We start from the raw sequence: 23,611 nt of genomic DNA on the forward strand, positions 1-23,611 counted from the left end.
GACCCTAAACGATTGAACTGTAGTGTACATACACTCATATCTATACATATATACACACACACACAAAATATATTTATAAAATTTACTTATATATATATATATATATATATATTTACGAAAATATCAGCGAGAGCGAGAACTAAAAAGTGTTCCATATTATTAAATTGTACCATTACTTACTATCACTATTGACCGCAAGGTATTTGCTCATTTTGTTTTAGCTTACATTTTCTCTGTTGATTGGCCAGTGTGAACATGTTCTTATACAGTGCATGTATACCATCTTATCCTCCAGCTCGTTTCTTTGGTTTCACTTTACCGTCTTGTACTTTTGTGTACTTTGTACAAACAGGAGCGTGACCCCTCTTTTTTGAGCTATGCAATTCATCTATATAGCTTCCCTTGAGCAGGTGTCCGAACAGTCTGGGCCCGGTCCTGCTCTATCTCAGTCTACATTGAGGTTGGCTGACACCACGTGAAGTCTCCATATTAGAGGCTAGGACCATACTGATTGGGTACACCTTGTCATGGTGGGATGGCTTTTATACTTTTTAATTAAAATCCTGTAAACTAAGTACCCTACGTTATGTAATTGCAGCATTACTATTTACTTACTTACTGCAGGGTACACGCTTATTTTCTTTTATCGTAGGTTTGATGATTATATGACAGCTGCTAAAAGATAAATACTTTAACGCAGAACTAGGGGGAAAAACTATTCTGAATAGAAGGGTGGAGAGCTTACACTAGTCAAACATGCTGGATACTTCATCACTTACTTTGTACAATCCTCCAACGTCTGCACCAACAGCTGCTGGAAAGCACAAATCTCCTCCAGGTTCCCCATTAAATAAGAAATACTGGTGAGATTCAACCTTAAATGAAAAGCACATTACAGAAATGTTAAAATTGCTTGTCCTTTAGCACAAGTACAAAGTAAAATGATAATCATACAAGACAAGAATGGATACAGCACTGCTAAGTGAAAAGCACGCGTGTCACAAGCAGTGGTACCTGTGTAGATTTCCTGATGAACACTATTTATGGCACAGCTATTTAGCTTGGAACTTGCTTATTTTAACCATTTGTGAACTGAGCATACCGGAGAGTGAGTGAGAATTCCAGGAATAACACAAGCAGCACTGGATTGTACCCGTGCCACAGGAGTCAATTCAAAATGTTATTTTATTTTTTATTCTTCCCTTACCCAATTCACAAACACAAGACATGCAGTAATAATTGGTCTATTACAGAGGCCAAGTATCCAGGATTCCCTCTCTATTTTATTTTCGCTGCCCCTTTTTTTTTTTTTTTTTTAAATTCTACCATACAATTGAAGAGATATATTGCCTTTTTAATTAGTGCATCGTGTACGTTTATTTTAAAAGTCTTTACAAGTGGGCTTTGCTCACAGGGTCATTATGAAAAGCAGAGAAAAACAAAAAAAAGGAACCCTAAATGGTGAGATATATTACAATAAAAAAAAAAAAAAGGAAACCATATAGAAAGAGCAGAGTGAATAGTAAGACAGTAACTTGTTCACAACTTCGTCACAAAGCCGTTCTGTTGGTGAAACGTGCGTCGAGGCTCTGTCAGCTCCCCAGTGTCTCCAGTCTACAGACATTTTCCGGATCATGTCTCTAGGTATTTAACCGTATAATGGCCATTAGTTGGACGATAGTCTTTGTTGCACCACTTAGTCACTACAGTGGGGTTTACTATCTACCTCCTTCTATACAGTTCCCTTTTTTTAGTTATTGTAATATATCTCACCATTAAGGGTTCTTTTTTTCGGTTTATATGGTTCATGGGTGGACTTTGGCTTTGAGGAAATTTTTGTAGGTTCATATCATTATGAAAAGCAGCCTAAAGACATGCCCCGAGAACCCTAAAAATTAGCAATATATAATAAAAAACACTCGGGAATAGTAGTATTAAAATGAGTCTAGAGAAGGGTCTTCTTTATATAAAATCTTTCACACGAGGCTCCTAAACAAGAGTTCCCCTTTATGTGAGCCATGTTCTGCATTAGAACATATGAATACAAGAGAATATCCTGATGGCGCAATCCCCTTTATTAAGCAAAATAAATAAAAAGGACTGAATGTAAACATGACCTTACTTTTCACTAGTCTGTAAATGACGAAGATAATTTGCTAATAAATTCTGGATCTCTTTGAAGTATTCATTTTCCGTTTCTAAAATATTTTGCAGCACCTGCAAAAAGAAAATAAAAAGGATTAATATTTCACCAGTCCTTTTGAAAAGCCATCACAAATTATTTTTATAGAAGTGATAAGTTGAGATCATTGCTCTGTGTGCCAGTAAGTTATTACACAGCTGATATACTGACCTGGAAGTGATAACCAGTTTGTAAAGTTAATGATTTCGCTCTAACAAGTGCACAGTGGGAATCATCGCCAATGCCCACAAATCCTTAACTTATGGCTAATGGTCAGATGGCAGTGGAGTATATGTCAATTGACTTAGAACGACATAGGGCATATGTGGCTTAGATGAATCACACATGTGAAAATTCTCGCTAGAAGCAAACACTTAGTATAGAGCTTGTGACGAAGACACGGCTTCATGATCATGGGGTGCCAGAAGCGTCAGACTGGTCGCACTGAGATTCCCATCATCCACAAGTCACAAACACCACAATCCGGCCATAAAGGGATGAACTCCTTTTTTCCCCACTGTCCTGGATCCAACTCTTGCACATTTTTACATTTAACAGCACGACCTATAACCTAAAACACCAGCAAGTCTATACACCAAGGCTTTCAGTATTCATTGTGCACAGCTCACAGAAAGGCTTGAGGTTTCATTCTGCGGCTACATTACAGCCTGTTCACTTGCAGTCAATGCTTCCATTCATTTCAAAGTACACAGAGAGGAAGAAGGACATTTTTGTTGAATTTTGCAAATTCATTCACTGCTCAAGACCAAATTATTGACCTTCACAGCCAAGTGGCTCAATTTTACCATATCCAAGTGTGCCATAAATGCCATTATGCAGTCAGCTGGCCATGACAGCCAGCATGGGCTACTAAATTAAAACCCTGCAAGGGCACTGCAAGATAAAATACAAAGTTTCAATTAATTCATTAATCACTCCCATGTAGATTTTTTTTTTTTAATAAATCTGTGTATCTATTTAGTGTGTGTTCTTATACCCACAATGTTGTAGCCTTCTCCTTGATCCAGCACCGTTCTGCTCCTCTTCTCAGGGACGTCACTGCACTTGTAGCTTACACATAGTGACCCGGAGAGTCTAACACTCCATAGACTTGCACTGTAAAAGTCAGACCCCGGAGAGTCTGAAGAGCGGTGCCGTCATTAAGAGGAGCAGAATGGCGCTGGATCCCAGAGAAGGCGGCAGTAAGCGAGTATATTAAACATACACACACACACACACTACATAAATGCATGCATAGATTTAGTTTAAAGAAACACATCATGGCAGTGTTTCTTTAAAGGGGTTTTCTGGGACAATTTTATTTTTTTTAACTATGTGCCTAAAGCGCACCAATCACAAGGATTTTCCCATATAACCTAAAGCCAGTGCTATACTGACACTATCAGGCTGATTCTATACATACCTTTAGTTGTCAGCTAGGATGTTTAGGTTTTGAAACACAAGCAAGTAAAGTTTGTAAAATGAGCAGCTTTTTGAGTGGCAGCAACTGCCGATCAGCCGATAGCTGGGGTGGGTATTCATAGTGATTCCCTCCCCCTTACTGTCCAGCCTCCCTTGTTATTTATGCTATTTCTATGATAGTAAAATGATCCTGACTAGAAGGACCTGTGCTGATGTCATACCCATGTGACCAGAAGGGGCGGGGCCTCAACAAACATAGCGGATACCAGGAAGCAACATTATTTTTCAGTTGGCTGAGGCCCCGCCCCTTCTGGTCACATGGGTATGACATCAGCACAGGTCTTTCTAGTCAGATAGTAAAACTATTCTTTCATAGAATTCGCATAAATAACAGATAGGGGGAGTAGGACAGTCAGGGGGGGGGTGGGAATCACCCACCCCAGCTATCAGCTGATCGGCAGCTAATGTCATTCAAAAAGCTGCTCATTTTACAAACTTTACTTGCTTATTTTTCAAAACCTGTACATCCTAGCTGACAACTAAAGGTATGTATAAAATCAGCATGATAGTGCCAGTATAGCACTGGCTTTAGGTTATATAGGAAAATCCTGGTGATTGGTACGCTTTAAGAACTAAGGCGGGTTGAGCTCTGAGCGGTCGCAGACCGATCCTGCTGGCGATTTTGTTGCTTTACAAATAGAGCACCTCTTACAGGCTGATCTGTTTACGAGGTGTGACTGCCGATGTCATGGTGATTGACAACTGTCTTCCCGCAGTTAGGCAGAGGGGAGCCGCTGTCAATCAGCACGACATTGGAAGTCATGCCCAGTAAAAGGAGCAGAGCGAAGAGAAGCAGCTGCTTTGCTGACAAGATGTCAGCTGCAGAAATGTTGGCAGAAGCGGTCTGTGACAACAGAGATATGCGCCAGGCAGAACAGATAGGTAGTTTGGAACTACCTGACTGTTAGTTCTTGGGCCCATAGTTGAAAAATAAAATACTCCTGGATAACCCCTTTAAGTAAATACACCTCTAGACGCTAATCAATATATAGTGGTACATGACAAAGAAAAAGCCAAGTAATTATTCATGTGAAGCAGGAAATACTTTCAATGCTTTAAATATCCTAAAAGGAGACAAAAGCCATTAAAGAGAATCCATAAATAATGAGTTATAAAAATTCTATATTCATTCATAATGCCACAATCTAAAATTAAATGCATTAATAAACAAAGCAAGAAGCAGTGCATTGTACAATGTACACCCCTAAAATAAAAGTAGTCCTAGTGGACGCTGAGCACAAATCACCTCTTCTGCCCCACTCTTCAGCCAGGTCCCCCTGCGTGGGCGGCAAGTACTGGGAATGCTCATTGAAGACCCCATGACACAGCAAGCGAGTTCTCGTTAGCCTTTCCATCCCACTGATGCTTTGGGGGAATTGATGAGCCTTAGACAGAGCCTTGCTGTATAAGCACAGGATAAATAGTCCATGCCAAGGAAGGGCTGAATGGTTAAGACATCACAGCTAGGAGACGTCCCAGTGTACAGAGGGGAGGGGGATTCTCCAGGCAAATCACAGAAAACTTCAGCAAACAGGAGAGACATAAGCAGAAAAGAAGTCTATTCATAGCAATATCTACAGTAGCATGTAAAAGTTTGGGCACCCCTGGGGAAAGTTACTGTAATTGTGCACAGTTCATGATCTCTAAAAGGCATATGTTAAAGTTGACACATTTCCTAAGTATTTTTAGGCAAAAATAAAAAATATTATTTTCATCTTTTAGATGTGAAAAATTACAAAAAGAAAAATGGGTACCCTTGGATACTTGTGTGCTCAGATAACTTTAACCAAGGTTTCAGACACTAATTAGCCTGTTAGGGTTATGGCTTGTTCACCATCATCACTAGGAAAGGCCAGGTGATGCAAATTTCACACCTTTAGGCTATGTGTGCACTGGGAAATGGAATTTATTTTCTTGAGAAAATTCCGCATGCTCTCAAAGATTACCGCACCCGCGGTAAAAAACCGCGGCAAACCGCACCCGAAAACCGCATGCGGTTTGCTGCGGTTATACCGCGGTATTGTTCGCGGTATTGCCGCGGTTTTGCCGCGTGCGGGTTGGGATGTGCTTTATTGCATTCAATGCAATAAAGCACATTGAAAAGAAAAAAAAAAAAAAGTCATTTAATTCTGAGATAGTAGATAGACAGAAGAATAGATAGAGGGATAGATAGATAGAGGACAGATCGCTGCATTTCCCACGGTCGGCAGTGAGTTCACATTACCGGCCGTGGGAAATGACCGGTAATTACCTCTGCTGTCTGCTGCATTCATTCAGCGCTGTGTCTGTGACACATCGCGGCTGGATGTCAGCAGCGCAGGACCTGTGGATTACGCCGGAGCTTTGCTGCGGGAGGGGTTAATAAAATGGTGAACGAGGCTTGTTTGTTTTATTTAAAATAAAGGATTTTTCTGTGTGTGTGTTTTATTCACTTTACTTATGGGTTGATCATGTCAGCTGTCACATAGACGCTGCCATGATCAAGCCTGGAGTTAATGGCGGTGGTCCCCCACCATCATTAACCCCTTGTATTACCTTGCTGCCACTGCTACACGGCAGCAAGAAGAGCCGAGGACACGCCGGTGCTGCCGCATAATGCATGCGACAGTCCCGGGGCAGCTGCGGCTGATATTCTCGGCTGCCGGAGGGGGAGTGAGGCGGGGGACATTACCCCTGCCCCTCTCCCTCCCCAGCCTGAGAATACCGGGCCGCCGCTGTGTGCTTACCTCGGCTGGACGGTAAATATGCAGCGGAGCCCACGTTCTTTGTTTTCTATATTTCCGTTTTCTTTCTATGTGTGTTCTATGTGATCTAGGTCTGTGTGTGTGTGTGTGTGTGTGTGATCTGTGTTTGTTTACTCTCTGCTTTGCTTCCTCTTCCTGTAATGACATCACTTCCCTGCAAAACCGCAGACAGGCGATGTACATTACCGGAGGTAAACCGCGAAATACCGCAGGGAATAACGCAGGAAAACGCAGTGAACCGCACAGAATTTGCTGCCTGCGTTATTCCCTGCGGGATTTCATGATTAACATTGGAGTCAATGGAGTGAAATCCCGCAGCGATGTGCGGAAAAGAAGTGACATGCACTTGTTTTTGCTGCGGGATTCCCGCAGCAAAACATGCAGCTGTCAAATTCCGCCCAGTGCGCACAGGATTTTTTTTCTCCATAGGATTTGCTGGTGATTCACTGCAGAGATGTTTTGAACATTTTCTGCAGCGAAACATGCAGCAAATCCGCGGCAAAATCCGGTAAGTGCGCACATAGCCTTATAACAACCCAGTCTCCTTTAACCTTGTGCCAAAAAATAGCAGTGATAGGTTCATCCAAGCAGCAGCCTAGCACTCTGAACATGAAAATTAGGACGTAGGAGAAGGCAATACGAAGAGAGCAAAGCGTTTTAAAGTTGCCCTTACCTCAGTTCAAAATGTATTTAAAAAATGGCAAATAACAGGAACAGTGGAGGTCAAGATAAGGTCAGGAAGACCAAGCAAAAGGTCTTCTCGTAGGATTACTAAAGAGGCAAATCAGAACACCTGTTGACTGCAAAAGACCTTCAAGAGGATTTAGCAGACTCTGGAGTTGTGGCACATTGTTCTACTGCTCAGAGACCCCTGCACAAATAATGCCTTCATGAAAAAGTCATCAGTCTCCTGCATCCTCCCCATAAAATTCAGTCTCATAAGTATGCAAAAGAACATCTAACCAAGCCTGATGCATTTTGGAAACAAGTCCTGTGGAACAATGAGGTTAAAATATAACTCTGACCACAATGATCAAAAGCATTTATGAAGAAAGGAGGGCACAGACTTGCAGGAAAGAATATCTCGACAACCATTAAGCATGTGGGTGGATCAATCATGCTTTGGGGTTGTGTTGCAGCCAATGGCATGGGGAACGTTTCACGGGTGGAGGGAAGAATGGATTCAATTAATTTTCACCAAAAATTCTTGATGCAAACAGAATACCAACTGTAAAAAAAAGTTGTGCTTCAAAAGAGGATGATGATTTGAACATGTCAAAAATGCACAATAGACAACCTCAAAAGGCGCAAGCTGTAAAATGTAAAACACGAAAATAAAATTTTGAGGAGGGGACTAAAATACAAAGGAAATGTGCCATCTTTAACTTTATGCTTTTTATAGATCTTTTCTAACTTTATGCCTTTTATAGATCATTTCATTTTCAGCTTGCTTCACTGTTCATAAGGGCTAAGCCACACGGCGAGAAAATCGGTGCGAGTGGAGTGCGATAAAACATCGCATTCCCCTCGGACCAATTCTAGCCTGTGTGTCAGCACACATGGGCGATTATTTTCTCAGCCCTAATCGGACTGAGAAAACAATCGCAGCATGCTGCGATTGTAAGCTGAGTCTCTTTCTCTCGCACCCATTCAAGTGAATAGGGCGAGAGAAAAATCGCACTGCACTCGCGGTACATCGGTGTACTGCTAGTGCAGTGCGAGAATGGCAATACCCGGCTACACAGGAGAGAGGGAGAGAAATCCCTCCCTCCTCTCCTGAGTGCCGGCCCGCCCCCCGCAGCTGAGGTCTGCTCGCACGAACGGACCTCAGTTGCAAGGACACAGGCATGACACTCGGCTCTGCTGTACTGCCAGCACGAGCCGAGTCTCATGCAAGTGGATCGCAGTAGTGCCCGTGTGGCCCCAGCCTAATAGCAGTAATTTTTAACAGGGGTGCCAAAACTTGTACATGCCACTGTACATTCAAAAGATATTTATCCTCACAGTACAATGAGGAGGCTACAGGTGTGGACTAATGTGACGCCCTGGCAGAGCCAGGTAGTCACAAATAGGGCCCCGCATTACACCTTTCCCTCACAGGTAATACACAGCCAACCTTAAAACCCTAGTCACCCCCGAAGGGCTTGATAGACACACCAGGGGGCGGAACCAGGCGGTTGGAAGACGCCCACCTATATGTTTTAGACAGCCCGGGGCGGGGAAAAGTCAGATCAGTTTCAGAGTTCAAGGAGAGTGGAGGTCAGGCCTGTGTCTCAGGCCTGAAGTTAAACTGACAGGTACCAGGATAAAAGCCCTTGTGCCTTTGGCTAGGAGGCAGACGGCATACTCCATTTTGCAGGAGCCAGAAAGACGGCTCGGTGGAACCGATGTGGACCGGGTCAGGGTTGTAGCCCGCCGGTACCGACTCAGGGAACCGACTCGGAAAGCGGAGCACAGAGGGGGGTACTAAGACCCTGAACCTAGTTCCAGAAGCGACTGGAACTAGTTAATTAACAGATTGCGGCCAGGACTAGAGGTCCTGTCCCACCCAAAGTCCCTAATAGAAGGCAACAGCCCACCGAGGGGGATAACATGCCACCGCCAGGGCTCAGAGACACCACGGGCCAGCGTACGCGGGCAAGGGCTCCTTAGGCCACAACCAGCCGGGAGCGGACTCCTGAAGTTGCAAGCACAGGAAGGCCACCATTCTAAAACAGGTGCAGGAGAAAGACAGAGACCACCAGCCGGGTGGGGGAACCGGAACGCAGCCGGCTGCGTGCACCGACCACCATCACATTGGTTTACCAGAGACTCGTGTGTTTTCTGATAGTGAGTACATCAGCACCCTGCGGTCACCCACCTCCCTGCACCGCCAAACCCCAACGGGTCCCAGGGCCACCATCCCTGCCCACGGAGGGGTTAACAACTTGCTGCACAACATCTCCCCCGGGTGCCCCGTAAATGCAGCGGTGGTGTCCAAACTCACAACATACCGTGGGTGGCGTCACGAACTTTGTACGGCCCAGCCCATACATATACGTCCTACATCCACCATCCCATCACCCCCCTTTTCACTTGAAGTGACCGTAAGACCCCCGGGTCTGGAGACGCTCGAGCCACCCACAAAAGGACCGGATCCGAGTAGCGCCGGCTGCTGGCACAGGAGCGGCACACTAACATAGCCAGCGAACGAAGCATGCCAAATCGCATAGAGAGGCGCAAAAGGGCCCTAATTAGTTTTGCTTATATGAGAAGACCAACAAAATTTAGGACCGCTAAAAGTTGGGGGCCCTATTGAAGTTTGTTGACTTAAAATCTTACATACATCACTGGCTGCATATACACAAATTAAGTGACTGGAATGACCATGTCATATTTATTTATTTTAAAAAGGCAAATCAATGAAAGTGTTAAACAACACCGCATTGCCGCAAAATGTAGAATTCAGTTCAAGAACTTGTTAAGAAAAGTGATTGTATTCGCTGCCTACGCGTTTTGGAGATTAGCCCTTTTATGAGAAAAATCACATAGGTAATGTGATTTTTTTTCCTGAAGACGACGACTAATCTCCGAAATGCATCAATGAATAAAATCACTCTTTTTAACAAGTTCTTGAACTGGATTCTACCTTTTGCGACAGTGTGGTGTTGTCTAACGCCTTCCTTAACCTGCCTTTTATACTATACATCGGGTTAATACAGCAACTACTAAATGTGCTTACAGTGGTTGTGACTCACAAACCCCACAGGTGAGCCTCCTACATTTTACTTCAGCTTGCTGCTTCTCCTAAAGACCCCATCTCTCTAATTTATATTTATAAACTGAAAATTGAATAATTGTACAATGTACTATGAAGTTATCTAATTCAGGGATTACCAACCCGTGGTTTGCGGGCAGTTAAGTAAACGTCTGTAATACACAGTGAATGAGGAAGAACCAGGAAAAGGCTCTACCGACACTACAGCTGCCTCCCCCCTCCTGGCTGGTGACATCACCCAGATCTCTTCTGCAGCTGCCTCCCCCCTCCTGGCTGGTGACATCACCCAGCTCTCTTCTGCAGCTGCCTTCCCCCTCCTGGCTGGTGACATCACCCAGATCTCTTCTGCAGCTGCCTCCCCCCTCCTGGCTGGTGACATCACCCAGCTCTCTTCTGCAGCTGCCTTCCCCCTCCTGGCTGGTGACATCACCCAGCTCTCTTCTGCAGCTGCCTCCTCCCCCTCCTGGCTGGTGACATCACCCAGCTCTCTTCTGCAGCTGCCGCCTCCTCCTCCTGGCTGGTGACATCACCCAACTCTCTTCTGCAGCTGCCTTCCCCCTCCTGGCTGGTGACATCACCCAGCTCTCTTCTTCAGCTGCCGCCTCCTCCTCCTCCTGGCTGGTGACATCACCCAGCTCTCTTCTGCAGCTGCCTCCTCCTCCTGGCTGGTGACATCACCCAGCTCTCTTCTGCAGCTGCCTTCCCCCTCCTGGCTGGTGACATCACCCAGCTCTCTTCTGCAGCTGCCTCCTCCCCCTCCTGGCTGGTGACATCACCCAGCTCTCTTCTGCAGCTGCCGCCTCCTCCTCCTGGCTGGTGACATCACCCAACTCTCTTCTGCAGCTGCCTTCCCCCTCCTGGCTGGTGACATCACCCAGCTCTCTTCTTCAGCTGCCGCCTCCTCCTCCTCCTGGCTGGTGACATCACCCAGCTCTCTTCTGCAGCTGCCTCCTCCTCCTGGCTGGTGACATCACCCAGCTCTCTTCTGCAGCTGCCGCCTCCTCCTCCTGGCTGGTGACATCACCCAGCTCTCTTCTGCAGCTGCCTCCTACTCCTGGCTGGTGACATCACCCAGCTCTCTTCTGCAGCTGCCTTCCCCCTCCTGGCTGGTGACATCACCCAGCTCTCTTCTGCAGCTGCCTTCCCCCTCCTGGCTGGTGACATCACCCAGCTCTCTTCCGCAGCTGCCTCCTCCTCCTCCTGGCTGGTGACATCACCCAGCTCTCTTCTGCAGCTGCCTCCTCCTCCTGGCTGGTGACATCACCCAACTCTCTTCTGCAGCTGCCTTCCCCCTCCTGGCTGGTGACATCACCCAGCTCTCTTCTGCAGCTGCCTTCCCCCTCCTGGCTGGTGACATCACCCAGCTCTCTTCTGCAGCTGCCTCCTCCTCCTCCTGGCTGGTGACATCACCCAGCTCTCTTCTGCAGCTGCCTCCTCCTCCTCCTGGCTGGTGACATCACCCAGCTCTCTTCTGCAGCTGCCTCCTCCTCCTGGCTGGTGACATCACCCAGCTCTCTTCCGCAGCTGCAGCCTCCTCCTCCTGGCTGGTGACATCACCCAGCTCTCTTCTGCAGCTGCCTCCTACTCCTGGCTGGTGACATCACCCAGCTCTCTTCTGCAGCTGCCTTCCCCCTCCTGGCTGGTGACATCACCCAGCTCTCTTCTGCAGCTGCCTTCCCCCTCCTGGCTGGTGACATCACCCAGCTCTCTTCCGCAGCTGCCTCCTCCTCCTCCTGGCTGGTGACATCACCCAGCTCTCTTCTGCAGCTGCCTCCTCCTCCTGGCTGGTGACATCACCCAACTCTCTTCTGCAGCTGCCTTCCCCCTCCTGGCTGGTGACATCACCCAGCTCTCTTCTGCAGCTGCCTTCCCCCTCCTGGCTGGTGACATCACCCAGCTCTCTTCTGCAGCTGCCTTCCCCCTCCTGGCTGGTGACATCACCCAGCTCTCTTCTGCAGCTGCCTCCTCCTCCTCCTGGCTGGTGACATCACCCAGCTCTCTTCTGCAGCTGCCTCCTCCTCCTCCTGGCTGGTGACATCACCCAGCTCTCTTCTGCAGCTGCCTCCTCCTCCTGGCTGGTGACATCACCCAGCTCTCTTCCGCAGCTGCCTCCTCCTCCTCCTGGCTGGTGACATGATTTATGAAGCTAATCAGCGGCAGATTAACATATCGATAGTGCCGCTTCATCCGCAGGGTCAAAATGTGAATGTTGCAGCCAATGAATGGCCGCTGATTAGCTTCAGCGCCCACGTGATAACCTCTGCCGGATATTGATGCCAGTATCTGTCTGCTGGCCAGATGGTGAATAGTCCCTTTACAAGGGAATCGGTAAGCAGGATTTTATAATCTAATGTGAGGACAGCAGGAGGTTGACACATGATTCAGCAATGTGTCACGCATTAGGATGCTTGTTGTTTATTAACAATGCAGGTTTTATTACCAGGAGATTATCACTGCCAATATTACAGCTCCAGCGACTACTAGATTGACCACACCCCCTACTCTGATAAGCAACTCCATGCCAACAGACAATGTACACACAAAGATTTCTGAGCTATGCTACATGCTAAAATCTGAAAACTGTCACATAATGTTGGAGAAAAGATGAAATTGAGAGACTTAAGTCTTTTTTCAATCTATGTAACAACTGCTGCACCCAATAAATTAAGTGATACATTACTGGAATAATTTTTTTTTCTACTACAGCATGCTGCTTTCCGATGAAGCAGCAAAATTCTGCTAACAGATTCCTTTTAAAGAATCATTTCCTGAACATTAAATATTTCAAACCACAAGAGGGCAGCATTGTCTTACACCATGTACAGCTGTAATAAATTGTTATGTGATCAAGATTAATTATTAAATTGGAATTGTGATCTATCTGGCACTATGCAAAGCACACCAGTCTGACATTTAATGACCTGCTGCCATTATTGTGAAACTGCATCCATGATAAAACTACTTTGTCTGAGCTGTGCAGTGTAGAAAAAAACATATTAAAAAGGCAGATTAATCACTTTTCACAGCAAGAACAGAAGAGCATGTAGCACAAAAAAAAAACAAACATTGAAACTTACACCACAAACATGGTGTACTCAGCAAAAAGCATAGCCTTAGAATTTCTCAAAAAAAAAAAAAATGTAACAAACAAGTTGTGATCGGGCCAAAAGTGTAATGCTTTTCAGAACAGGCATATTTGTAGCTCATGTCTGTAGCGCACACGCGCCACACCGCGACTGTAGCGCACTCACCACATTGTAGTAGCTTTTGTTGATTGCAGAAGTCTCAAAACCTTTTGGAGGGCTTTTCAGTGTTGTAGACTTTGGAGATACTGGCTTTTCTAAAAAATAGAAGAAATGAAAGGTTCACTCAACTTAAAGACAATAATAGATAAACAGGTTGGAAAACATCTGGTGTGGGTCATTACCCTCCTAATGCCAGTCTACAAAATGTAAATTGACTTGCACGAAAAGCACTATGGGCGGCCTATGACTATATATATCCGGCTACTAATGTACAATGTTATCCTAGTAGCTCAAATCTATAACCCAATGCCACAACAATCACAACTTTGGATCAGTTCTCTTTTATACAAACAGTATACACCGCAGACCTTACAGTAACAGACACGTGGACTGCAAGATCATTAACCATTTTATGTGACTAAATATAATCTTCCCAGTTACTAAATAAAATTGTATATCATATCTATCTATCTATCTAGAGAGAGAGAGATAGAGATATAGCGATATATATAACGTATTTTTCGTTTTATAAGATGCACCTGATTATAAGACGCACCCCCAAATTTGGTGAAGGAAAAGAGAATTTAATTTTTTTAATGTTAAATGGGGTCCATCTTATAATGTCAGTGTCCGTCTAACAAATCATATAGGGTATATGTCTCTTATAGCCCCCCAACCTATAATTAGCCCCCTTAATCTGGATATGGCCCCCTTATATTGAATATAGCCCCCTTGTGCTGGCACACATCCCATACAGCTGGCACAGGTCTCCTATTGCTGGCACACATCCCATACAGGTGGCACACAGGTCTCCTATTGCTGGCACACATCCCATACAGGTGGCACACAGGTCTCCTATTGCTGGCACACATCCCATACAGGTGGCACACAGGTCTCCTATAGCTGGCACACATCCCATACAGGTGGGGCACAGGTCTCCTATAGCTGGCACACATCCCATACAGGTGGCACAGGTCTCCTATTCCTGGCACACATACCATACAGGTGGCACAGGTCTCCTATTCCTGGCACACGTCCCATACAGGTGGCACACAGGTCTCCTATTGCTGGCACACATCCCATACAGGTGGCACACAGGTCTCCTATTGCTGGCACACATCCCATACAGGTGGCACACAGGTCTCCTATTGCTGGCACACATCCCATACAGGTGGCACACATGTCTCCTATTGCTGGCACACATCCCATACAGGTGGCACACAGGTCTCCTATTGCTGGCACACATCCCATACAGGTGGCACACAGGTCTCCTATAGCTGGCACACATCCCATACAGGTGGCACAGGTCTCCTATTGCTGGCACACATCCCATGCAGGTGGCACACAGGTCTCCTATTGCTGGCACACATCCCATACAGGTGGCACAGGTCTCCTATAGCTGGCACACATCCCATGCAGGTGGCACACAGGTCTCCTATTGCTGGCACACATCCCATACAGGTGGCACACAGGTCTCCTATTGCTGGCACACATCCCATACAGGTGGCACACAGGTCTCCTATTGCTGGCACACATCCCATGCAGGTGGCACACAGGTCTCCTATTGCTGGCACACGTCCCATACAGCTGGCACAGGTCTCCTATTGCTGGCACACATCCCATACAGGTGGCACACAGGTCTCCTATTGCTGGCACACGTCTCCTATTCCTGGCACACATCCCATACAGGTGGCACAGGTCTCCTATTGCTGGCACACGTCCCATAAAGGTGGCACAGGTCTCCTATAGCTGGCACACATCCCATACAGGTGGCACAGGTCTCCTATTGCTGGCACACATCCCATACAGGTGGCACAGGTCTCCTATTGCTGGCACACGTCCCATACAGCTGGCACAGGTCTCCTATTGCTGGCACGTCCCCCTGTGTTAGATATGGCCCCCATGTTGCTGCCCATATTAAAATAAACACTTTACCTTCTCCGGTGCTGTCCTCCCTCGTGTCTCCCTCCGTGCGGTTCAGCTCCTGCACTTCCTGGTTCTCGGTGCCGGTCATGTGATCGGCATAGCAGAGTGACATGATCTCTGCGTGCATGATCACTGCGGCAGCAGAGAGATCGGGGAGACACGCTGGAGGAGGTAAGGAAAGCTTTTTTATTTTAGAATGGCCAGCAGTATGGGGGCCATATCTAACACCGGGAAGGGGGGGGGTGAACATGTACGATCAAAGGGGGGCGCAGGCACATATAATATGCGCCGCTCCCCCAGCCCATCGCCGTGGTTTCAGCACCACGGTGATGGACAGCAGCTGTGCATATTACATGAGCGGGAGCAGGAGATCTCCCACTGCCTCCAGCAGCCTTCACAAGCCTCTACCAGCCTCCACCAGCCCCCCCCCCAGCACCGCTCCAGAATTGCCCCCACCTCCCCTGGACCCGTATATTCGGATTATAAGACGCACCCCCTACTTTCCCCCAAAATTTGGGGGAACAAAACTGCATCTTATAAAGCGAAAGAAGGGAATTTTGTTTACTTACCGTAAATTCCTTTTCTTCTAGCTCCAATTGGGAGACCCAGACAATTGGGTGTATAGGCTATGCCTCCGGAGGCCGCACAAAGTATTACACTTAAAAGTGTTAAGCCCCTCCCCTTCTGCCTATACACCCCCCGTGCTCCCACGGGCTCCTCAGTTTTGGTGCAAAAGCAAGAAGGAGGAAAAAGAATTATAAACTGGTTTAAAGTAACTTCAATCCGAAGGAATATCGGAGAACTGAAACCATTCAACATGAACAACATGTGTACGCAAAAAAACAGGGGCGGGCGCTGGGTCTCCCAATTGGAGCTAGAAGAAAAGGAATTTACGGTAAGTAAACAAAATTCCCTTCTTCTTTGTCGCTCCATTGGGAGACCCAGACAATTGGGACGTCCAAAAGCAGTCCCTGGGTGGGTAAAATAATACCTCGTAAGAGAGCCGTAAAACGGCCTCTTCCTACAGGTGGGCAACCGCCGCCTGAAGGACTCGTCTACCTAGGCTGGCGTCCGCCGAAGCATAGGTATGCACCTGATAGTGTTTCGTGAAAGTCTGCAGGCTCGACCAGGTAGCCGCCTGACACACCTGCTGAGCCGTAGCCTGGTGCCTCAAAGCCCAGGACGCGCCCACGGCTCTGGTAGAATGGGCCTTCAGCCCTGAGGGAACCGGAAGCCCAGCCGAACGGTAGGCTTCGAGAATTGGCTCCTTGATCCACCGAGCCAAGGTTGATTTGGAAGCCTGTGACCCTTTACGCTGGCCAGCGACAAGGAAAGAGTGCATCCGAGCGGCGCAGGGGCGCCGTACGAGAAATGTAGAGTCTGAGTGCTCTCACCAGATCTAACAAGTGCAAATCCTTTTCACATTGGTGAACTGGATGAGGACAAAAAGAAGGTAAGGAGATATCCTGATTGAGATGAAAGGGGGATACCACCTTAGGGAGAAATTCCGGAACCGGACGCAGAACCACCTTGTCCTGGTGAAAAACCAGGAAAGGGGCTTTGCATGACAGCGCTGCTAGCTCAGACACTCTCCGAAGTGAAGTGACTGCTACTAGAAAAACCACTTTCTGCGAAAGGCGTGAGAGAGAAATATCTCTCATTGGCTCGAATGGTGGTTTCTGAAGAACCAGCAGCACCCTGTTCAGATCCCAGGGTTCTAACGGCCGCTTGTAAGGAGGAACGATGTGACAAACCCCCTGCAGGAACGTGCGTACCTGTGGAAGTCTGGCTAGGCGCTTCTGGAAAAACACAGAGAGCGCTGAGACTTGTCCCTTAAGGGAGCCGAGCGACAAACCCTTTTCCAGTCCAGATTGAAGGAAGGACAGAAAAGTGGGCAAGGCAAAAGGCCAGGGAGAAAAACCCTGAGCAGAGCACCACGACAGGAAAATTTTCCACGTCCTGTGGTAGATCTTGGCGGACGTTGGTTTCCTAGCCTGTCTCATGGTGGCAATGACATCCTGAGATAACCCTGAAGACGCTAGGATCCAGGACTCAATGGCCACACAGTCAGGTTGAGGGCCGCAGAATTCAGATGGAAAAACGGCCCTTGAGATAGCAAGTCTGGTCGGTCTGGTAGTGCCCACGGTTGGCCGACCGTGAGATGCCACAGATCCGGGTACCACGACCGCCTCGGCCAGTCTGGAGCGACGAGGATGACGCGACGGCAGTCGGCCCTGATCTTGCGTAACACTCTGAGCAACAGTGCCAGCGGAGGAAACACATAAGGGAGCTGAAACTGCGACCAATCCTGAACTAAGGCGTCTGCCGCCAGAGCTCTGGGATCTTGAGACCGTGCCATGAACGTCGGTACCTTGTTGTTGTGCCGGGACGCCATGAGGTCGACGTCCGGCACCCCCCAGCGGCAACAGATCTCCTGAAACACGTCCGGGTGAAGGGACCATTCCCCTGCGTCCATGCCCTGGCGACTGAGATAATCTGCTTCCCAGTTTTCCACGCCTGGAATGTGAACTGCAGAGATGGTGGAGGCCGTGGCTTCCACCCACATCAAAATCCGCCGGACTTCCTGGAAGGCTTGCCGACTGCGTGTGCCGCCTTGGTGGTTGATGTATGCCACCGCTGTGGAATTGTCCGACTGAATTCTGATCTGCTTGCCTTCCAGCCACTGCTGGAACGCTTTCAGGGCAAGATACACTGCCCGTATTTCCAGAACATTGATCTGAAGCGAGGACTCTTGCTGGGTCCACGTACCCTGAGCCCTGTGGTGGAGAAAAACCGCTCCCCACCCTGACAGACTCGCGTCCGTCGTGACCACCTCCCAGCATGGGGGTAGGAAGGATTTCCCCTTCGATAATGAAATGGGAAGAAGCCACCACCGAAGGGAAGCTTTGGTCGCCTGAGAGAGGGAGACGTTCCTGTCGAGGGACGTCGGCTTCCTGTCCCATTTGCGTAGGATGTCCCATTGAAGAGGACGCAGGTGAAACGGCGCAAAAGGAACTGCCTCCATTGCTGCCACCATCTTCCCCAGGAAGTGCATGAGGCGCCTCAAGGGGTGTGACTGGCCTTGAAGGAGAGATTGTACCCCTGTCTGTAGAGACCGCTGCTTGATCAACGGAAGCTTCACTATCGCTGAGAGGGTATGAAACTCCATGCCAAGGTATGTGAGCGATTGGGCCGGTGTCAGATTTGACTTTGGAAAATTGATGATCCACCCGAAACTCTGGAGAGTCTCCAGGGTAGCGTCGAGGCTGTGTTGGCATGCCTCTTGAGAGGGTGCCTTGATCAGGAGATCGTCCAAGTAAGGGATCACCGAGTGACCCTGAGAGTGGAGGACCGCTACTACAGTAGCCATAACCTTGGTGAAAACCCGTGGGGCTGTTGCCAGGCCGAACGGCAGTGCCACGAACTGCAGGTGTTCGTTTTCTATGGCGAAGCGCAAGAAGCGCTGGTGCTCTGGAGCAATCGGTACGTGGAGATAAGCATCTTTGATATCGATCGATGCAAGGAAATCTCCTTGGGACATTGAGGCGATGACGGAGCGGAGGGATTCCATCCGGAACCGCCTGGTCGTTACGTGTTTGTTGAGAAGTTTCAGGTCCAGGACAGGACGGAAAGACCCGTCCTCCTTTGGGACCACAAACAAGTTGGAGTAAAAACCGTGGCCCTGTTGCTGAAGAGGAACAGGGACCACCACTCCTTCTGCCTTCAGAGTGCCCAGCGCCTGCAGAAGAGCCTCGGCTCGCTCGGGAGGCGGGGATGACCTGAAGAATCGAGTCGGGGGACGAGAGGTGAACTCTATCTTGTAACCGTGAGACAGAATGTCTCTCACCCAACGGTCTTTTACCCGTGGCAGCCAGGCGTCGCAAAAGCGGGAGAGCCTGCCACCGACCGAAGATGCGGAGTGAGGAGGCCGAAAGTCATGAGGAAGCCGCTTTGGTAGCGGCACCTCCGGTGGCCTTTTTAGGACGTGACTTAGACCGCCATGCGTCAGCGTTCCTTTGATCTTTCTGAGGCCTTTTGGACGAGGAGAACTGGGACCTGCCCGCGCCCCGAAAGGACCGAAACCTCGACTGCCCCTTCCTCTGTTGGGGTATGTTCGGTTTGGGCTGGGGTAAGGATGTATCCTTTCCCTTGGATTGTTTGATGATTTCATCCAAACGCTCGCCAAACAATCGGTCGCCAGAAATTGGCAAACTGGTTAAGCGCTTTTTGGAAACAGAATCTGCCTTCCATTCCCGTAGCCACAAGGCCCTGCGGAGTACCACCGAATTGGCGGCTGCAACCGCCGTACGGCTCGCAGAGTCCAGGACAGCATTAATAGCGTAAGACGCAAATGCCGACGTCTGAGTGGTTATGGACGCCACCTGTGGCGCGGACGTGCGTGTGGCTGCGTCAATTTGCGCTTGACCTGCTGAGATAGCTTGTAGCGCCCATACGGCTGCGAACGCTGGGGCAAAAGAAGCGCCGATAGCTTCATAGATGGATTTCAACCAGAGTTCCATCTGCTTGTCAGTGGCATCTTTGAGTGAAGCCCCATCTTCCACTGCAAGTATGGATCTAGCTGCCAGTCTGGAGATTGGAGGATCCACTTTGGGACACTGAGCCCAACTTTTGACCACGTCAGGGGGAAAAGGATAACGTGTATCCTTAAGGCGCTTAGAAAAACGCTTATCTGGACAAGCATGGTGATTCTGGACTGCCTCTCTGAAATCAGAGTGGTCCAGAAACATACTCTGTGTACGCTTGGGAAACCTGAAACGGAATTTCTCCTGCTGAGAAGCTGACTCCTCCACCGGAGGAGCTGAAGGAGAAATATCCAACATACGATTGATGGACGCAATAAGGTCGTTCACTATGGCGTCCCCGTCCGGATTATCAAGATTGAGAGCGGCCTCAGGATCAGAATCCTGATCAGCTGTCTCCGCATCATCAACCAGAGATTCCCCCCTCTGAGACCCTGCACAATATGATGATGTCGAGGGAAAATCTAAGCGAGCTCGCTTAGTCGGTCTGGGGCTGGGGTCTGTGACAGAACCCTCAGCCTGGGATCCATGAGATACCCCGGGAGGACATTGTTGGTCCAGCTGAGGTGGGCCAGGGAACAAAGATTCAACAGAGTCCCTGTGCTGAGATACCGGCCTGGACTGCAAGGCTTCTAGTATCTTAGCCATAGTCTCAGAGAGTTTTGCAAACTCCGTCCCCGTCACCTGAACAGTGTTAGCAGGTGGCTCCCCCTGGGCCCCTCTTAGCAGAGGCTCCGGCTGAGTAAGTGCCACAGGGGCCGAACAGTGCACACAATGAGGGTCAGTGGAACCTGCCGGTAGCGGGGTCGTACATGCGGCGCAGGCAACATAATAAGCCTGTGTTTTGGCACCCCTGCCTTTCGTGGGCGCCATGCTATTATCTTCCCTGAGTAACACAATAGGGTATATAGCCAGAAATCAACTGTGCACCATACAGTGTAAAACATATATACCATAAACATATAATGTTACACTACTGCACAATGGGGCTAGCACCACAGGTGCTGCTTACCACCCGCCTAAAGCGGTTGTGAGGCCACCAGAGTCCCTGCCTGGGTCTCCCAGACTTTGTCCCCCTCTGCAGCGTCCGAGGAGCTGACAGGAATGGCTGCCGGCGTCCTGAGGAGAGGAGGGAGCCGTGGGCGTGACCCAGAAAGAGCGGGAACTGGTGCCCGCACTGTGCACAGTGAGAGGGGTGGAGTATGCAAAGCATGCTCCAGCCCTCAGTGCTGCTCGTTCTGTGCAGCGTCCCGCCCTTCCCGTGCCTGTCAGGGCTGTGGGCGGGAGGAAAGGAAACCAGGCCGCAAAAAGCCGGGGACTCTAGTAATAAACGCGGCCGCCGTAAAAGCGCGGCCGGCGTGAAAGTCCCCGGCGCACTACAAGTCCAAGCCGCGCCGCAGTGTTTCCATGGCCGCGGCGGTCAGTGCGGCAGTCCCTATACATAAACACACTCAGCAACGCTGAGTGTGTAATGGCACATATTAACCCGGTCAGCGCCGTGGTCCCCGGTGCACTAGCACACCCAGCAAAGCTGGAGTGTTGCTGTGCGCTGTCCCTACAGGGATACAGAGTACCTCCAAGTAGCAGGGCCATGTCCCTGAACGATACCCGGCTCCTATCCAGCAGGCTCCACAGGAGTTGTGGATGAAGCACGGTCTCAGTGCCTGGAGACCGATAGGATCCCACTTCACCCAGAGCCCTGAGGGGGATGGGGAAGGAAAACAGCATGTGGGCTCCAGCCTCCGTACCCGCAATGGATACCTCAACCTTACAACACCACCGACAAGAGTGGGGTGAGAAGGGAGCATGCTGGGGGCTCTATATGGGCCCACTTTTCTTCCATCCGACATGGTCAGCAGCTGCTGCTGACCAATCTGTGGAGCTGTGCGTGCGTGTCTGACCTCCTTCGCACAAAGCAAAAAACTGGGGAGCCCGTGGGAGCACGGGGGGTGTATAGGCAGAAGGGGAGGGGCTTAACACTTTTAAGTGTAATACTTTGTTCGGCCTCCGGAGGCATAGCCTATACACCCAATTGTCTGGGTCTCCCAATGGAGCGACAAAGAAAATACGATATATATTTTCCCAAAAGACAGACAACCAACTGTCCGCCATGCTCTCAGCCTTCAATGGCCTTTAAGGGAGTACACAGGGACTTTTCTTCTTGTCACCAACCCCTTAACCTATCAGAGTTTATGTGCTCTCCGACTCCCAAAATTTAGAGAAGGAGAGGATGTTTTCCACTTTTCTTCAGTAGAAGGGTGTTGTAGGCAACTTGTTGCCAGTATTTACAATGGCCAATAATTGTAATCGACTTTTCTTGGGTACCCTTCTTTTGGCTTATAGGCCTGTCTAAAAAAGGCTGCCAATCACCCATCAAACAAGCAAAATGCTTACTCAGAGTGAAATTTTTTTGAAGCTTGCCGGTCTTTTTAGCACATTGTCCTGGATAAAAAGGAGATGATCTGATGTGATGAATGGTATTCTATGCACATGGAAGTACGGCCAGCCTGGCCAAACAGACTATTATTTATTTTACTCACTTATATAGCACTATTAATTCAATAGCGCTTTAAAGGCATCATCATCACTGTCCCAATTGGGGCTCACAATCTTCATTCCCTACCTTTAGGTCTTTGAACTTTGAGAGGAAACAGGAGAACCCGGCGGAAACCCACACAAACACATAGAGAACATACAAAGTCTTTGCAGATGGTGTCCTTAGTGAGATTTGAACCCAGGACCCCAGTGCTGCAAGGCTGCAATGCTAACCACTGAGCCACTATGCTGCCGATCGGCCAGAATAAATGCAATCTAAGGCTTTACAAGGCAGAGGGTTTATGATGTAACTGGAATGAGAGAAACCCACCTGTACAAACTTATATGAAAATGCTAAAATAGCATTATATGGAAAATAGGGGGGCAAATGAGCATGTTTTATCTACACTGGAAACACGAGTGGTTTTTCCTCTGTCCAGATGTATTATTCCGCTCCTCCAGACCATATTACAAGTGAAATTTACTTATATGTAAAACGACATCATAAAGGGTTAAAAAGTTTGTGTTATCCAATTTCAGAACATTTTGCCACCATCAGTAATTTGCTGTGTAATGATTCTATTTGCTTTGCCCACAAGGTCATCATTTCTACATCTTTACAGCCATACAGAGTCAGGAAAGCAAAAAAAAGTTTGCCAATGCTGGACTGTAATAAGCACCATCACTGTTAGCTTGGAATAAAAAGTCAGTCAGAAGAATCTACTTTCTCATCCGGCAGTTTCTAAATGTATTTTTCAGCTAACATTATATTACGTTTCTCCCCCATTTGTAAAGAGGTTAAAGGGAGCCTAATAGGAGGTGCACGGGGGGCATGAATCAGTCACTGGCTGCGTATGCCTAAAGGCCCAGTCACACACAACGACTTACCAGCGATCCCGAAAACGATGCGACCTGATAGGGATCGCTGGTAAGTCGCTGGGAGGTCGCAGGTGAGATGTCACACAGTCAGATCTTACCAGCGATGCCGGAACAATACAGGTCGCAGTAGCGACCTGTATAACAATCTCAGCAGTCACTGGGACCCTGTCACACAGTGTCAAACACAGCGATGTGTCCTGCCCAGCAGGACATCACCTTTGAAGAAAATGGCCTGGACCATTCAGCAACGACTAGAGATCTCACAGCAGGGGCCTGATCGCTGGTAGATGTCACACATAACGGGATCGCTACTGTGTCAC

At 48.4% G+C, this 23,611-nt stretch overlaps 1 protein-coding gene across 3 annotated transcripts in view; it reads right to left on the minus strand.

Annotated features, from left to right (window-relative positions):
* The window catches only part of ARHGEF7 (Rho guanine nucleotide exchange factor 7), a 180,476-nt gene that overhangs the window by 82,072 nt on the left and 74,793 nt on the right, over nucleotides 1-23,611 (minus strand). For 2 of the 3 annotated variants that reach the window (XM_075336661.1, XM_075336662.1), the window contains exons 6-8: nucleotides 13,417-13,505; nucleotides 2,123-2,217; nucleotides 780-875 (exon numbers count right to left, since the gene is read on the minus strand). In XM_075336661.1, coding sequence (XP_075192776.1) covers nucleotides 780-875; nucleotides 2,123-2,217; nucleotides 13,417-13,505 — 280 coding nt within the window. Of the gene's footprint in view, nucleotides 1-779; nucleotides 876-2,122; nucleotides 2,218-4,910; nucleotides 5,048-13,416; nucleotides 13,506-23,611 lie in introns of those variants that run through there. The other variant, XM_075336663.1, reaches the window with a different exon arrangement.

This window comes from Anomaloglossus baeobatrachus, chromosome 2 (assembly GCF_048569485.1).
Source record: "Anomaloglossus baeobatrachus isolate aAnoBae1 chromosome 2, aAnoBae1.hap1, whole genome shotgun sequence".
Taxonomy (NCBI): domain Eukaryota; kingdom Metazoa; phylum Chordata; class Amphibia; order Anura; family Aromobatidae; genus Anomaloglossus; species Anomaloglossus baeobatrachus.